This window comes from Oncorhynchus mykiss, chromosome 11 (genome assembly GCF_057628025.1).
Source record: "Oncorhynchus mykiss isolate SJ-2025 chromosome 11, ASM5762802v1, whole genome shotgun sequence".
Taxonomy (NCBI): domain Eukaryota; kingdom Metazoa; phylum Chordata; class Actinopteri; order Salmoniformes; family Salmonidae; genus Oncorhynchus; species Oncorhynchus mykiss.
In genome coordinates this window covers 9007408-9025000 of record NC_143032.1, presented here as the reverse complement: position 1 = coordinate 9025000, position 17593 = coordinate 9007408, and the positions used below count along the sequence as shown (strand labels likewise).

At 41.1% G+C, this 17593-nt stretch overlaps 3 protein-coding genes and 1 long non-coding RNA gene across 5 annotated transcripts in view; 2 read left to right on the top strand and 2 right to left on the bottom strand.

The window, feature by feature from the left end:
• Positions 1-3668, bottom strand: part of LOC100135908 (phosphoenolpyruvate carboxykinase) — a 12446-nt gene extending 8778 nt beyond the window's left edge. The window contains 1 exon segment of the mRNA NM_001124275.1: positions 3497-3668. Within this exon segment, the coding sequence (NP_001117747.1) occupies positions 3497-3528 (32 nt within the window). The 5' untranslated portion in view covers positions 3529-3668.
• A 42-nt stretch (positions 3669-3710) lies between these two features.
• On the top strand, positions 3711-8478 carry LOC149979467 (uncharacterized). The gene is made up of 2 exons (XR_016484341.1): positions 3711-8184; positions 8322-8478. It is a non-coding gene; the product is annotated as an uncharacterized LOC149979467 (long non-coding RNA).
• Positions 8479-9546: 1068 nt separating this feature from the next.
• LOC110535222 (proteasome activator complex subunit 1) lies at positions 9547-13229 on the top strand. Its single transcript, XM_021620092.3, has 11 exons — positions 9547-9790; positions 10574-10606; positions 10711-10773; positions 10896-10997; positions 11392-11449; positions 11653-11750; positions 11895-11963; positions 12061-12128; positions 12250-12304; positions 12381-12467; positions 12908-13229. Exons 1-11 carry the CDS (start codon positions 9752-9754, stop codon positions 12986-12988), a joined length of 753 nt encoding a protein of 250 aa, XP_021475767.1. The 5' UTR covers positions 9547-9751; the 3' UTR covers positions 12989-13229.
• LOC110535221 (fat storage-inducing transmembrane protein 1) lies at positions 13129-16610 on the bottom strand. 2 transcript variants are annotated; one of them, XM_090189302.1, is made up of 3 exons: positions 15781-16258; positions 15179-15249; positions 13129-14221 (listed from the first exon to the last, which is right to left on the bottom strand). In XM_090189302.1, the coding sequence occupies exon 3, from the start codon at positions 14218-14220 to the stop codon at positions 13516-13518; it is 705 nt and encodes a 234-aa protein (XP_090045428.1). In that variant the 5' UTR covers position 14221; positions 15179-15249; positions 15781-16258; the 3' UTR covers positions 13129-13515. The 2 variants fall into 2 exon arrangements, with proteins under 2 accessions (XP_090045428.1, XP_021475766.3); XM_021620091.3 differs by lacking the exon at positions 15179-15249 and having other exon boundaries at positions 15781-16610.
• Between the last annotated feature and the right edge of the window lie 983 nt (positions 16611-17593).

Below are 17593 nucleotides of genomic sequence, written 5' to 3'. Positions count from 1 at the left end.
CATTTAGCAACTTGCAGTTTAAAAATAAATAAATAAACAAATATCCGAAAACGGATATCAAATTTAAATCTGGTGTCAAAATAGGCAACAATACAAACGACATTTAAATACTGGGTATCGAGATGAATAATGGTAGCAAGACACACAATCAACCTCTTCAGTGTTGTTTCGGGGATGCAATTCTATGGAGAGCAGATTAGAGGACAATGTGTCACTACAGTCCTACTATTTGTGCTGGTGAATAATCCACACATCAATAATGCATAGCGGTAATGGACTAATGTAGTGTCACTTCTCAGATCGCACTTTTTAGGGTTTCCCCAAACAAAGGCACGCACTGTGAATGTGTTACTTCTGAACATATTCTACAACAGCATTTCATGATCCATACATGTTCCTCATGATTTAAAAGTCTGTGAGACATGTCCCATACCTTCAAAACTCAAATGACTCACATGAGGAAAGGCCATTGAAAGAGCAGCCATCTTCCTAAGCGGTTTGGTTTTGCTGCTCTTCCTCAGGCTAAGTAAGAATGTAAGTAAGTAGCAGGAAGTGGGCAATCTAATGCAAACTGTGTCCAGGGCAGTGCAACCTGAGACTTCAGCTCAGAGCTCTTTATAATGGCAGGGGCACGTAGGGGGGGGGGGGGGGGCTTTCTGTTGTGTGTTAACAGCAGTGTTCATAAACAAGGGCAGAACACAATCAGTTACAACATGCGTGAGCAATCTGACTAGCTGACTAGAAAAACCAGGCACGATGGCTTCACACAAAAAAAAGGGGGGAACAAAAATCAATAATAAGGCTGAGAATGACAATATGGGTTCTCAGATACACTCTTCAATTGAACTTTTTTTAAACTAATTTTATTGACATGTCTAGGAACTGATTAGGGCACTCTTTGGCTCTGGGAGCTGATTTACAATTGAACTCACATTCCAACTCATGGTTATAGGTCCATTGACTATTTGGCTTGAAATTCAAAAATTACACTTTTCTACTAGTGGAAAGATTTAGATTTATTTAACTAGGCAAGTCAGTTAAGAACAAATTCTTATTTACAATGACGGCCTACTGGGGAACAGTGGGTTAACTGCCTTGTTCAGGGGCAGAACGACAGATTTTTAACCTTGTCAGCTCGGGGATTCGATCCAGCAACCTTTCAGTTACTGGCCCAACGCTCTAACCACTAGGCTCCCTGTTACCTGGTAGAAGTGCTAGCCCGCCGCCAGCCCCAATTGGCTGCATCGTTGGTGTCATTAAACTTGACGTGTACATAACGGCCATTTCTAAAGGAAGGGTTAAAGGCTGCCCAGTGCCCTAGGTGCAAACTGAGAAGATAACATGTTGTTGATGGAAAAATGGCATATTGCCAAGAACAATTCTTGCCCAACATCACAGGGAACAAGTGTTATTTAAAACACTGTGTAACCCTTTACGTGATGATACATCATCTTAAAAGATCTTCTCCAGTTCATGAAGTCTCTTATAAGTGACACATTTCTGCATGCAGTCGACCAGATGTGTGTTGAGAAACTTCAGACTGGGAGAGAGCAAGCAAGCATTGTGGGGCGCCCACAGACATTTCTGTGAAACTGAATGTAAAACCAGGAATAGGCTACAGTGTTATCCTGACTTAGGGAGAGATAAACATGTGAGCACAACGATGACCATAACAATGTATCATTTCTCAACCCCTGTGGCCTTCTCTTTGGGTCCCGGTTGAGCTTTGCATTGTCTCATTTACACCAGGACAAAATGTAGACCAATCACCATGCACCACACACACACACACTCCCCCCCCCCCCCCCCCCCCTCCCCCATTTTGAATGTTAATAGCTTGGTCCACAAGGAATTTTCAGGAACTGAGCAGAAATGCACGTAGCACATGCACACTGGAAATACATTCATTCACCATGCATATACATGCAGAAGTCATTAAAACTCCTAACTCCCATAATGCACTATGATTGTGTATCAACACTCATGCACCAATCACAAATGCACAGACAAATGGACATAGATCCTCTCCAGACTGTCAAGACAAGATGCACTCAACACAGCTCACATTTACTTTTTTTAGTCTCCGTGTGACGTCACCAAAGCCTAGAGAAAGAGTTGTGAAGGAGGAACGTAAGAGATTCAAAATGAGGGACATGTCTCTTTGGGTCGTCCTGTCTCTCTCACTTGTTATAACAGGATCTTTACATTCTTTCCGTCATTTTCTATCTCAGAGGCAAACAGCTTTTGAAATATGGATGGTCAGATTGGTGCACTTCCAAATCTGCCTAACACAAACCAAGACACAGAGTTCTCGGTGTGCGCTGTGCTATATGTCTGACACTACTGCAGAACTGATCATCAAGATGTAGATGATGAATGGCTCACTGCTTCGCATTTCAGTGCTTCCTCAAATTCTTCAATAGGACCTTCCATTCTACAATGGGAACATTTAAATCCTTAGTTTGTGGACATTTAATCTGTTGTTTATGTATCCTTGATATTAGGTTGCGATGTTTCTCTGATATTACAGGGTGTGTGTATTCCCTGAGTTCGCCGCCATAAACATATACCCTATCATAAGAAGGATGTTTGCCTAGGATTGCTGCCAACAGACATACAGTATCTTTAGTGAGATAGCAATAACAACTGGGTAAAGTATCCTATCCACGATAGGGATATTACTAATTCATGAAAACGAATTTAATACCATCTTTAGGCGACCATTGCAGTTTCTAAAATGTTGAAAAACCATAATGTTGCTGAGAAGGCTACACTATACTCTGCCATGGTTGGTCAATAAGGAAATACACTGAACAAATATATATATATATATATAAATGTAAAGTGTTGGTCCCATGTTTCATGAGCTGAAATAAAAGATCACAGAAATGTCCCATACACATAAAAAGCATATTTCTCAAATTCTGTGCACAAATTTCTCCTTTGTCAAGATAATCCATCCACCTGACAAGTGTGGCATATCAACAGCATGATTATTATATAGGTTCCCCTTGTGCTGGGGACAATAAAAGCCACTCTAAAATGTGTAGTTTGTCAAAATGCCACAATGCCACAGAAGTTGAGGGAATGTGCAATTGGCATGCAAACTGCACTGTTGCCACAGATTTGAATGTTCATTTCTCTACCATAAGCCACCTCGAATGTCATTTTAGAGAATTTGGCAGTACATCCAAACGCAGGCCACAATTGAATTTTTCAATGGCTATTTGAATGCACAGAAATACCATTTAGAGATCATGAGGCCCATTGTGAGGCCCATTTTTATCTGTGACCAACATATCTGTATTCTGCATATCTGTATTCCCAATCATTAGAAATCCATAGATTAGGCCCTAATGAATGTATTTCAATTGAATGATTTTCTTATTATAAACTGTAACTCAGTAAAATCTTTGAAATTGTTGCATGTTGCGTTTATATTTTTGTTCGGTATAAATTTAGTTTGAAATGGCAAAATGTTAAGATACTCACTCACCTTCTGATAAGTCCAAGCAAAAGGCACGACATCTTGTAAAAATACTAAAATGGGGTAATGAAATATAAAAGTCTAAAAAAATAAATATATATAGAGAGAGAGAATAAGAGCGTCGTGTGCCCTTTAGCACCAACTACAACTCATATCTGATTGGTCTATGAAGAAGAACTGCACCGCTGAGGTTGCCCAGTACAGGCTAATGAAAGAACTTTGCACTTTGCAACACGTGTAACAATTTATCGGAGGCAAACACATTGACTGAATCTAGGTTCTGCGCATCGCAGTCGACGATGATGCTTAGGTTGATAACTTTAATGCAAACGAATAGCCTACCGATTGCATATATAAATATATTTATACACGCAAATGTATATTTATTTCGTAAAGTAATCCAGCAGTAGGCTATTGATGTAGCTAGATCTTCGTTATATCCGTTCAGAAAAAAGTTATAAAACAGGACAATCTGAAAACAAATAAATGGACCGCGAGGTGTCTGATTTTATGTTAAAATTACTCGCTTTCAATAAAGCATGAAACAACTAAGAGGCGCATTTCATACAACTATCCTATCCCTGCTCCTGCCTCCTTCACAGCCAACCAAACCGCCTCTACTGGGTGATGCAAGCTCTGAAGTTCCTGTATCCGCTAAGACACAACAGCCGCCCTGCCCTGGTGACCCTCATATATACTTCAGCAATGGTGACTGGTGGTGGATGTAAGGCACGTACAACCTATGGAGAATCAATGTTGAGGGAAATAGTTGTCCGCTTTTGGTGTGTGCTCGAAAGGGACGTGCGGAGTCAGCAGAATAAATGCAAAGTCATTGAAAAAAAATAGTACAGCGGAAGGATATCTCAAAATGACAATATTGGCTCCGTAAATTCTCTTGATCCAGCTGGTGCGATGCAGGTTATCCAACAAACGTGTTATTACATAAACTAGTAGACCTACCTAAATTATTACACACTGCCATGGGCCTACCTGTAGGACAAATAGGCCGGACAAATTCCTGAGACTATGTCATCATGATTGACACCTGCGTTATGAGTAGATGCCATAACCTATCATGACTTCTGTGCATCTTTAGTTAGATTTTGATAAGGGCAACTATGAGCAGTATGAAGCATACTAGGCTGAAAGTATATGGGATTAATCTAAAGATATTTGCTGTCTGTGATACCGCTATGTTCTTTCTATTTTTCATTGTACTTTCATTCAATGTGTTGGATGCCTGAGCTGTATTCGTGGATGGGACAAAAAGCTTCTGATCTGTTGACCAGTTCTGTCCAGAATCTACCAAGCAATGCAATGTCTGAGCCTGGTCTGAGGGTTGCAAATTGCAGATTTCCTGTTAATGTTTCCAAGTTAGACAGGGAAAGAGAGAGGAAAAGTTAAAGGGGACGTTGTGTGGACAGTGAGAGAGAGAGATAATGACAGTAGGGTAGACAGAGTTCAAAGAAAGATGAGCCCCCAGTACCACTGGTTAAACTCCTATAAACCATGGTTATGGCCAGCAGAATCAGCCGCCATATTATGGAGAACACCATGCACTATTTATGCATTCACTCCCCCGCCCACGGATGCAGAGTCCTTGGTTATCAAAGAGAACATTCAGAAATGCTGCTGCTGGCAACAAAAAAAAAAAGCCATTTGAAGCTCAAATCATGGTTGGAATGTGGACTTAGTCTTGTTATCTTACATTGAGAGTCCATGAGAGAGGCCTACCATAGGTTACATGTACGCTGATAAGGGAACAACTGAAAAGTAAGGTCTCAACCAGACCCTTCTCACACCAAGTAATGTGGGTTGTTTGATTTGATTTGACACCAAGTAATGTGGGTTGTTTGATTTGACACCAAGTAATGTGGGTTGTTTGATTTGACACCAAGTAATGTGGGTTGTTTGATTTGACACCAAGTAATGTGGGTTGTTTGATTTGACACCAAGTAATGTGGGTTGTTTGATTTGACACCAAGTAATGTGGGTTGTTTGATTTGACACCAAGTAATGTGGGTTGTTTGATTTGATTTGACACCAAGTAATGTGGGTTGTTTGATTTGACACCAAGTAATGTGGGTTGTTTGATTTGACACCAAGTAATGCGGGTTGTTTGATTTGATTTGACACCAAGTAATGTGGGTTGTTTGATTTGATTTGACACCAAGTAATGTGGGTTGTTTGATTTGACACCAAGTAATGTGGGTTGTTTGATTTGACACCAAGTAATGTGGGTTGTTTGATTTGACACCAAGTAATGTGGGTTGTTTGATTTGACACCAAGTAATGTGGGTTGTTTGATTTGACACCAAGTAATGTGGGTTGTTTGATTTGATTTGACACCAAGTAATGCGGGTTGTTTGATTTGATTTGACACCAAGTAATGCGGGTTGTTTGATTTGATTTGACACCAAGTAATGCGGGTTGTTTGATTTGATTTTTTATTCATTTTGTTGTTCATTTTTTACATTCTCAAATCAGGTCACAGAACCAGGATAGAAACTGAAATGTCATCTTTAAATGCACATTCAAGAATAGAAGGCAGACAGTGCAATAACGAGTCGTACTTCTGGGTTGGTTTAAATGTTCTAGAACCAAAAGGAAAATTATTTGACTGAGGATCAAACAAGATCTCTTGATGCTTGTTCTATTATAATCGTAACTAATATGTCAATAATGAACTTGATTCAGAATTGTATTTGTAGTTTGAACTAATACCATTTCATGGAACACTATTAATACGTCAGGCAACCTTTGCTACCATGTTTCTCTCCTAGACGCTCCCCTCCCCTTTATCATCTGTCATCCATTGAGGAAAGACCTTTGGTCAGTATATTTCGCAACTAGGCAGAAATGGAAAACAGCTTAAGTTTAAATCACTCACTCAATTAATAACTAATGTCTACTGCTGTGACAGCTATTTTAGAGTCGTTCTTTTGGCTGTACTGGATGTCTGCAACACTGATATAATAGAATAGATATTATTAGATGCTTAAAGTTATCCTATTTGGATATCCCACCCTCCCTGAGACACCTTCAAAGAGTGGGGTCATGGCTAGGGTTCAGCCATTATTGACAGCTACCCTGGAGCAGCTAAGGATAACTGCCTTGCTCAAGGGTACATTGGCAAATTTTTCACCAAGTCAGGTCTGGGATTTGAACCAGCAACCTTTTGGTTACTGCCACCCAACGTGCCCACAATCATGTTTGAATATCTCCACTGACTTCATTACTGCGGTTTGCACAGGTTATTACTTGAACAAGTAGATGATTCATTGACAGCTGAATATTCAGATTACGATTGTCAATTAAATCAATTTGAATAATCAGACAAAACAATTAGAATGATTTGCAGTAAGTTGTTTGGATAACTCAATTGGATCTTATCAATTGTGGCTGATTTCAAACTGATGTTGAACCCATTTAACATGTACATTACCACAATACTTAAGTAGATAAATGAAATCAATTACATTTATCATGACGTTGCTGAGCCCCATTATTAATGTGCTTGGGTGGCTCTAACCCATATTTTCATCACTTTGGATCCAACTGCAGGTCAAAGCACCCTTCATGATGCAAGCAATCACACCACAGTGTTGCCATGAGCAGCAAAAATGACCTAAATATAGCCACACCATTGTTTCAATATTAGACACATGTTGTCCAGCTTAGTACATCTAAGGAATACATACAAATCTGTGCTGTTGCAAACTTACTGCTAGCTAGCAAGAGGAAATAAAAACATACACTCTTACATAAAAAAAGGGGTCTTCTAGGCAAATAACCTTGATAACATTAACTCTCTATAGCAGGGCGAGGTCGAAATCACGATTTTGCAACTTTGTTGCAGGGGTCGGAGTGGCAAACAGCACACAACAACTTACTGCTCGCTAGAAGCAAGAGGAAATAAAAGCATATGCCGTGCTTCTACACCTGCATTGCTTGCTGTTTGGGGTTTTAGGCTGGCTTTCTGTACAGCACTTTGAGATATCAGCTGATGTAAGAAGGGCTTTATAAATACATTTGATTTGATTTGATACGAACTTACATAAAAAAAAGGGGGATTCTATAGAACCTTTTGGTCTATTCAAATTTAAACCTCCATTCTGAATTAAAAACCAACTGCCATTCTGATTAAAAAAACAACCGCCATTCCAACATGAGGATGCAAGAGGACTGTGGTTGAATAAATGAAGTCAGTAATTTAATCAACTATAGCTAGACTAGATAGATAAAACATTTGAGCACTGTTTGTAAGCTAGCTAGCTAACAAGCTAGACAGGTCAAAGCTAGGCTTCTTTAATTAGCCACTTTACAAGCTAGCTCTCACAAAGAAACATGATTTTGTATTATGGAATATGCCAAATAGAGCTACAGACCCAGCCTGACAATGGCTACTAGCTAATTGTTACTTTTATTTCAATATTTCAGTGTGGAGTCAGATGAGGGGACAATGTTTCATGAAGCTATTACAAGACTATTGTTGACCTCTGTTGAATGCACTTGATGGGCAGTGGGCGGACTGAGAGGAAGTATTTATCTAAATGATTTATATATATTTGTTGTGGTGATTCAATAGGCTAGTTAATCATTATATGGCTTTTGACACACTATGTTTTGCTCAGTCTGGCAGTAACCCATCAGAGACAGAGGATCTCTCTTTCGGCTGCTGCTGACAACAACTCTATGTAAGTTGTTCTTCTAAATCATAATGATTATATGTCTGCTTTGCAATGTATCTTTATTTTGGCAGATTAACTCATGCTTATTTCTGTAGATCAACTCATGTTTTTGCTCCTTTTATCTTGTTCTCCAGACCCAGCAGGCAACAACCCCTACTGTACTGTTCCATAAAGCCACAGAGTTGGTGCCAAGATTGACGCTGGTCATCATTCAAGCAAACAGTTTCCACCCTGGCCACCAGTGCATATTTCCGAACTATGTTTGCATATAATGACAATAAAATGTCAAAACATTGCTGGTATTATTTGGTCTGTTAATGTTTCTTATATTATATTCTTGGCTAAAAAATATGACTATTTATTAGTAGTAGTCATAATTCATAAATGGCACCATACAGGGTTCTATATGGAACCAATTTTGGTTCAGTGAAGAAGAAGCCTTGGGTTTTTAATCAAATAACCATATAAAAGGGTTCTATACAGAGCTTTTAGGGGTTCCATATATGAAGCAAGTTATAGAACCCTTTTTGTTTATATAAGGACACCATTTTTTTCTAAGTATATAATATGCCAGTGAAATTTTTTGTTTAGTTTGTTTGTCAAGATTCAACAGTTCATCAACGTTGGTCAACATTACTGTACTGTAACATAAAATATCAATAATAGGATTGACTTGCCCTCACAAAGCAATAATACCTCTCAGAGAAGCAGCGTTTCTCAACCCTTCATGGCTTTTTCAAGCTTTCTGAGCTGAGAGCAACTTTTAATCTGTAGAAAGGCTTGTAATTGTTCTGCGTAGGGCAGCAATTAGCCTACTTGAATTAGGTTGTTTCAGGTTGATGGAAACTTTAAGTGAGAAAGCCCCTATGACCAAGACTGGCCCAGCTTGCACACTGTAGTCTTTGTAATCATGGTTTCTTTGCTAATTGAGTGCCAACTTCATGTCATGTGCATTTGCACACTGGGAGCTACAGTTTAGTATTCTGTCTTCTGAGTTATTAGGCTATCCATGGTTATTATGAATTCAAACAAAATTGGAAATCAGAAAGCATTCTGGATTAAAAAAATATATATATATCAGATTTTCATTGATGAGACCTACTTAGTCATATGACATCAGACAGACATAAACTGACCATGAGCATACCACTCAAAATGGCAGAAGCAGCATTACCATCTATAGGACACACTCAGAACTGCAGTCATACATTAATGCTTCAAAATTCACAAAAAGTGACGTTAGCTGATGAAGATTATCTCATAGAACAAAACCTGTGTTTATTCCGTACCCATCATTGGGCTACACTGTGGTATGCTACGGTCCCATAATCAAACTACAAATCCCACGATTCTCTAGCTTGATCTTCTAAACAGGAAATTACGTCTCCGTGAGAAGGGTTCAGTTACTTTCATTTTCACTTTTTGAGCTGACTAACGGGTGACTGACTTCAGCGTTGTGCACTATCAGACATTTAGGAAAATCCGCGCACTCTGTGAACTATTTAGTTGCTTTCTATTTTTGCATTGCAAAAGGTCATTTTTGCATATCAAGTAAATAAATTCCCATCACAAGATGACTTCCATAGACATTCGCCCGGAGTCGAAGAAACAGGTAAATTTGTCCATTTCTTTTCGAATTTTGTCTAACGTTATATAATGATTTGACTATAGCCTATCGCCAATATAACTTGTGTCAGATAACTCAGCAGCCCTGTTAATCTTCAAGGCGTTTTGACATTTAGACCAATAATAGGGACATGTGAGTTCACATCACAGCCTAGTCTCATAGACTAGACGTAACATAGTACACGTACATCTTGGGACGATGAAATGACTATTATATGTTGTGTGAGTCCCCTCCAGACCCACATTACTTGGCGCGCGTGCGCGCGCATACGTACGTACGATGTTTGGTATGGTTAGATAAGACCGGTTACTTAAGGCAAAGGGTGGGCATATAACGCAAAAATCTAGCAACCCAAAGGTTGCATGTTTGAATCTCATCACGGACAAATGTTTCATTTTAGCAACTTTTATATTTTGCTACTTCACAACTACTTAGCATGTTAGCTAACCCTTTAACCTAACCTTAACCCCTAGCCTAGCTAAAGTTAGACACCCAGTCACCTAGCTAACGTTAGCCACAATAAACTGTAATTCCTAACATGTCATAGGAAATGGATGATGGACATCCACAAATTAATACATACCATACGAAGCGTAACATTTTCACGCTGATTGTAGTGTCTGAATTTAAATTCACTGTGTTGCATCAGGTGAACCTGACCCACAGTCCAGGTGAAAGTAACTGTCCAAACATTATAGAGACATTGGGAGTTGGGTTTTCTGCTGTGAATTCTAAACCTTTTTTCTGTGTTTGGTTTCAATTTCCTAGGTTGATGATTTCTGCACTCAGCTCACTAAAGAGGTAGGCCCTTAGTGGTGCAGGTCTACTTGAATAATAACCAAATGACCACATTTGAGATGTTAAAACGATAACTGTGTCCGACATTAGTAACTGGTGTATTACAGGCAGAGACCCTGGTCACATCATTCTTCCCTCAGAAGATTGCAGAGATGGAAACGCTGTTGAAGGTGAGGCTGTGGAAAAACACAAGCGCACCTTTCAATCTCAGTCCAAATACCTTGATGCAAAGCTATTGTACATAAGAATGCAAATATAATCTATATTTTTGTTTATGTGAAATGGTTCCCAGACATCCTTAAGCACTGATGGCCTGGCAGCTCTGAAGGCTCCTCTGGACATCCCAATACCAGACCCGGCTAAAGAAGAGGCTAAGCAAAAGAAGAAAGAGGAGGTACAGACGTTTCACCCAATTCAGCGGTCTATCATGATTAACCCCTTGAATTACACTGGAATCACTCCCAAGTAGTATCGACCATGCATATGTAACGGATGTGAAACGGCTAGCTTAGTTAGCGGTGGTTCGCGCTAAATAGCGTTTCAATCGGTGACGTCACTTGCTCTGAGACCTTGAAGTAGTAGTTCCCCTTGCTCTGCAAGGGCCGCGGCTTTTGTGGAGCGATGGGTAACGATGCTTCGTGGGTGACTGTTGTTGATGTGTGCAGAGGGTCCCTAGTTCGCGCCCGGGTATGGGCGATGGGACGATCTAAAGTTATACTGTTACACATACACACATGAAGGAACCATGCAAAATCCTTCGCCCGCCCCTCTTCTCACTTGTTTTGCAGAAAGAGGCAAAGGAAGGGAAGAAAGACAAGGACAGCGAGAAAGAAGATGAAGACGCAGGTAGTTAAGAAGACACAATAGCACCGATTTACAACTGCGGTTAGCTGTCGAATTGCCCGAATGCACAGATCTAGTATCAGCTCACTCTTACCACTAATCCTAACCTTAACCATTAGAGAGGACACACAAATAGAAACTTAGACCAGTGCGTTTGTATAACTTCATCCTACTCTTTGAGTTTTCTCATGGTGTTTCTCCCTAAGGGCCTCCCTGTGGTCCGATCCCCTGCAACGAGAGAGTGGAAAGTCTTCTAAAGGAGATCAAGCCTCAGATCCAGCTACTGAAGGAGAAACTGAACACAGTCAGTCAGCCCTTTGTCCCTCTGTTAGTCTCTGTGTGGGCCAAACTGTTATTTTACATCTCAAATTCACTAGCACATCTTTTCCTAAATAGGTGAGAAGTGTCTAGAGAAATACATAAATACTATGATCTCTTACTCTGGCAGGTGTCAATGTGGGTGCAACTTCAGATTCCCAAAATTGAAGATGGGAACAACTTTGGGGTGGCTGTACAGGTCAGACTTTCTGATCTTAATAAAATGATGATTGTCATATCAGCCATACCTTGATAAAACTGTTGGTAGGTCCTACGCTCATAATGTTGTTCCACAGGAAAAAGTGTTTGAATTGTTGACCAACACTCGCACAAAGATTGAAGAATTCCAGACACAGATCTCAAAGTAAGAGACCTTAATAACCAAAAGATCACTGTTTACTGTTTACACTCATATCTAATTCGTTATGTAGTTGTTGTGTTAATGTGACTAACAAACACCTTCATTATCTGTGATGTGTTATCAGGTACTACAGTGAGAGAGGGGATGCTGTTGCCAAGGCCTCAAAACAACCTCATGTGGTTAGTATTCGTGTGTGTGTGTGATCGCTTTCATTTGTGTGTGTGTGTTGACCATATTTTGTGTAACTACCTCCAGGGAGACTACAGGCAGTTGGTGCATGAGCTGGACCAGTACCAGTACTGTGAGCTTCGCATCGTGGTTCTGGAGATCCGCAACACCTATGTAAGCTCCCTCATGTATCATACCTCTCTGTCCGTCATTAGACGTGCTCAGCACCCCCATAATTTAACCTCCAAGTTAAACTTTCCCAGTGTGAAGTATTTACCTGGACTTCTAGAGTTGTGAATGGAAACCAAACCCTGTTATCAAACGAACAAATTGATTGAGTTTATAATTACCAATGCCTCTCCTGCTCCTCACATTGTACTTACCTACCTGTCTTCCTCTGTCTGATGCCCTTGTTGTAAAAAGAAGGGTCATTGTAAGTGGTGATGATGATGAATTTGTATGTTTGATGGGTCTATCGCGGTGTATTTTCTTGACGTAAAGGGAATATCTGTGTGAAACAGACAATAAATAAAAATCTATCTTATCCAATCTAATGATGATGAAAGGCTTTCAGTGATGTAATTACCCTGCTATTTCTGTCACCCATTCACCAGGCCTTGCTGTTTGACATCATCAACAAGAACTATGACAAGATCAAGAAGCCCAGAGGGGACTGCAAGGCCCTCATCTACTGATCAACTGACTCTTGTGAACATCCACTGGAGACGGCAATATAGCGACACACTCTTACTCACCCATTCACATGTTACGATACAAATCGTGTAGTGTAACATGTTAAAATGCTTGTTTCGTAACTGAATACCTTCAGACACAGTGGATTTAAAAACCTTTTCATTTTCATAACCAATAAAACTGCTGTATTACACAATCAATTTATTCAATTTCTAAATTAAAGTAGTGATAACTGGCATAACATCAAGTGAGTATTTTTTGAATGCTTCATGGTGAGATTTAAAACGATTTCAATATTTTGCTTATGAAATTTTGACTTTCTCAATTCTGTGGTAATGTACATAAATAATCTTCCTGTTATTATCCAATTCGATGTTCTTGATGTTAGGAGTTATCACACTGACTATAAAGCAAATGGAAATGTTACTTTTAGTTTTTATAAAATATCAAGCAGAGAACCCTTTTTGCTGTGGAGTCCTATCCATTCTTATTTTGATCTGGGGTGCAAATAATATTTTAGCCAAAGACATCAATGCTTTGGCCACACGTCATGAACACCCCTTTCACTGTACGGCTCTCTCTGAGTTGTGATGAGAAGTCCCTCTCCAGGCCACCCAGGACAGCACCAGCTGGGCTGCAGGCGATACCAACCCTGATACAGCCCCCTCCAGCCCAAACACCCTAGAGCTCCCCCCAGAAGCTGGGAGGGGAACTGCGGGAAGTAAGCCAGCAGACAGAGCAGCAGAAACAGCCACAGACCCAGTAGGGAGACACAGAGTAGGAAGAGCAGGCGCAGCGGGGGCCCCGAGGGCCCTCCCAGGGCTAGATAGGGCCCCAACACTGCAGTCTCCTCCGCCAGGAGCAGGCAGCAGAGGCAGAGGAGAAGAGTGTCCTCTGAGACCTCCCAGCCCTGCCACAGCATGCCCGCTTTCAGGCAGGAGGCCTTGCGCTCGCCCTCATGGAGCAGGAGTAAGGACTGCCCTGGGATACTGGCTCCCTGGCCAAGGTTCAGGCCCCCAACCAGGGTAGCAGGCATGGGCTCGTAGCAGCTGCCTGCCATGTTCTCCAGCAGAGTCAGGAGACTGCGAGAGCCCCACCACAGTGCTCCCACGGTGGCTATCCGTGAGAGATGGCGAACGGAGAGAGAGAGGGATCGACGGATGGAGAAGGAGAGGACGAAGACGAAGGAGCCAGTGAAAACACAGGTCCAGGCCCAGCCCGATCGCAGGAACATCCTGAAAGAGAATCCAAAACAGGTATCTAGTATAAATGTAAGATTGCTAAATAGCTCAGGACCAGGGGTGGATTGGCCATCTGGCAATTCTGGCAAATGCCAGATGGCTGGACCATTTTTTTGGGGCTGGGCTGGTCGAAATTGACACACAAAAATATTTTTATATGGAAAAAGGTTATGTGGCCCATGGGCCATTTTGTTGTTGTTGTATTTGTATATTTTTGAGCACATTTTCTCTGTTTTACTAATCTATAATGAGCCTGTGTCCTCGCTGGTGCCTGTGTCCTCGCTGGTGCCTGTGTCCTCGCTGGTGCCTGCTTCTATGATGAGCAAGTCACTCTCCCCCCCCCCCCCCCCCCCCATGAGCTCAACAGAAACATTTGTTATGATCATTTAACATTTCAAAATGCAATTGCGGGAAAAACACACAGCTTTGGAAGCTTCATCCCTTTGTCCCTGACGAAGAAAGGAGGGTCTCAGATTTCTGTAGTTCTTTTTTCTTCTTCTCAACTCTCATTGTTGATCTCAATAGCAACTATTTTACAACCACGATATTTGATTTGGTTTTGAGATATGGAGCGTCACGCACGCGAGGGCTCATGGGTAATAGCCCACAACTGCTAGTTTTTTTTAGGACAGTACAGTTACTGTTGGATGAATACATGACTACTAGGGGGTGGGTATTATACTCAGCGTTAGCGATCTAGTTCATTTTCTTTGAGTTTCCACTTTTGTCGGGTGTTGAACCCCAAATGAATTTGCATATGATATTAGTTAGTGTACATAAAGATGTATGTAATTCAACTCTATTGAACAAAACAAAAAAAATGTGAATCTATAGTCTTAACGGTCAACCCAAAATTCACAATCACTGGATTAGGTTAGTGACTGCACATCCAAATATCTTTAATCATGCATTCCTGCTTGGACATGCTCGATGAAATACCTAATTACTTACTCTATTATACTTCTTAATGAATGACTTCAGGATGAATTGGGTCAGACCAAGTCATGGGCTGGTGCAACCAACTGTAAAAGTTAAGTGACACCAGGGGAACATGTTAGTCTGGAGCCCTGTAATAATAATGAACACTTAGGGTATGTATTGATTCAGGGAAACGCATATGACAAGCACTCATTTGCATTATAAACTGGGTGGTTCGAGCCCTGAATGCTGATTGGCTGACAGCCGTGGTATATCAGTGTATGGCAAAACATGTATTTTTACTTGTCTAATTCTTTTGGTAACCAGTTTTTAACAGCAATAAGGCACCTTAGGGTTTGTGCTATATGGCCAATATACCGCGGTGCACACAGTGATGTGCCAGTCCACGCCTGCTTGGGACAGAGCTAGATGGTATGGCCATTGGAAGAATATTATGTGTGAAAACATAAACAACACATTCATTATCACAAAACAACAATAACAGAGCTTTGAAAGGATGGAACTTATCTATTCTCTCCAATATTATATATCATGCTAATGCCCATTTAATCCACATGAATAGTGGCTTTCCTTAATACTGATGGGCGTTGTCAAAACAAAAAAAAAGACCTCACCTGTAGAGGTAGTGGTTCCTGTTTGCAAAGATGCTGTACTTGGACACCCACAGACTCAGGGCTGGTCCAAACAGAACCACGCCCGACAACAGGAGGTGAAAATGGCGTCTGAATACGGCGCTGCCAAGCAGTCCAGCCCAAAGGTCTGTAACAACCACCAGAACAGAGTTTAGGACCATCATGGCAATCTTCACCGGTCTGTTTTGGTCCTTAGCCATCCGTGTAGTTTCTCCCTTGTCATTGTCTATTAGTTCTGTTCGATTTGTTTTTTCATCTTTGGATCCATTGCTTTTATGCCAACTTTCTTAAGAGTCACATCTTTTCGATTCTAATGTTATCGTCCTCTTCCTACGGGCAGAGAGTATGCTCTGTCGTCAAGTGTTGACTGTACTTGTATCTGTCCAGTGCTGTACACTCCTACCCTGTGTTCGTTTATCTCTCTGGCTGTCAGAGCACATGGTTTATACCCATTCCTTCCTTCCTACACATCCCCCCCCCTCCCCCCAGTCACTACATTTTGAAAAAAGCCAGTCTCCTTTTTTGGCAAAGTCCTCTCCACTCTCCATTCACAGGCTCAGCTGTTGATGCCAAAGTATATTTCCGTCCATCCCAGTTGTCTGTGTTTGTCACTAGCAACACTTGCCTCACAGAGCGTTGTCTAAGGCCCATTCCACCACTTAACATCCCTTTACATGCTGCTCCATGTATCCTACCACTTAGCATCTGCCTGTCTTCATTCCGATATGAGCCCCTGAGGGTTTCTCACACAGATAGACGTACTAATAGCCCTGGAGGCCAGTCCCCAGACAGACAGCTCCCATTCTCCATCTGGGCTATTTGCTCACTCGCCCTCGGAGGGTGCCAAGGATTCCAACTAATTTTAGAGCTCTATCAGCATTCCTGCCATTACAATACCCTCCCCTGGAACTCTGCTGTGGCTTTATGGCAGATAATTGTCTGTTAGCTGCGGGGCGGTGGGGGGGGGGGGGGCAACCCACTAATTTAAAGCTGTTGATTTGGTTTAAAAAAAATTATCCCTCTTGCTTCCTATTGCTCAAGCAGCAACTTTTATAGAAAACCCATCTGTAAAGCCCATTACTGCAGAGGTTCGACAGGTCGTCACAATCAATGTTGAGCAATCATAACTTTTGCAGATTTCTGCCAATTCCCTTCGTTGGATTTCTGATGACTGTATTTCCTGGGTTTTATTGTAAAACAATTTGTAGAGATTTTATCAAGGTTGATGTTCCAAGCACACTCACACACCCAAACCCTTTACTGTGTCTTAAAGCCCAGAACACATACACAATCCATGTCGCGATGGTCTCAAGGCTTTAATTATTATTATTTATTTTAAATCCTTCTTTAACCTGTCTCCTCCCCTTCATCTACACAGATTGAATTGGATTTAACAAGTGACATCAATAAGGGATCATAGCTTTAACCTGGATTCACCTGGTCAGTCTCATGGAAAGCGCAGGTGTTCCTAATGTTTTGTACACTGTCTTCTTACCTCTGGACATTAATTCCATTACAACATACCTTATACTGAATTATCATCATTCTGTGATTTATGACATTATTTTAGTCTACACATGCATTATTTGGGGGCTGCTTTTTACTCTAAGCAACCAAACACAATGTGGGCATGAGGCTTGTTGGGGGCTCTTGGAGCAAGTGCTTAGTGAGCTTCAATAAGTTCTGCATAAACGGCTCCGGCCAAACTTCATAGAGGCTTTCGTCTCCTTCATCCTATTCTTACTGTACACTGGGGTGCATCAGAAGAGACAACTCTCCTTAAATGTCATTGTTT

What these genes read in the sequence shown, in the direction of transcription:
- LOC110535221 (XM_021620091.3), bottom strand. Translation starts at nt 15,998, where the DNA reads ATGGCTAAGGACCAAAACAGACCGGTGAAGATTGCCATGATGGTCCTA. An exon ending in AGGAACCACTACCTCTACAG is followed by an intron (nt 14,222 to 15,780) that starts GTGAGGTCTTTT and finishes ATTCTCTTTCAG; the next exon opens with GATGTTCCTGCGATCGGGCT.
- LOC110535222 (XM_021620092.3), top strand. Translation starts at nt 9,752, where the DNA reads ATGACTTCCATAGACATTCGCCCGGAGTCGAAGAAACAG. An exon ending in GCCCGGAGTCGAAGAAACAG is followed by an intron (nt 9,791 to 10,573) that starts GTAAATTTGTCC and finishes TCAATTTCCTAG; the next exon opens with GTTGATGATTTCTGCACTCA. An exon ending in CCTCAAAACAACCTCATGTG is followed by an intron (nt 12,305 to 12,380) that starts GTTAGTATTCGT and finishes AACTACCTCCAG; the next exon opens with GGAGACTACAGGCAGTTGGT.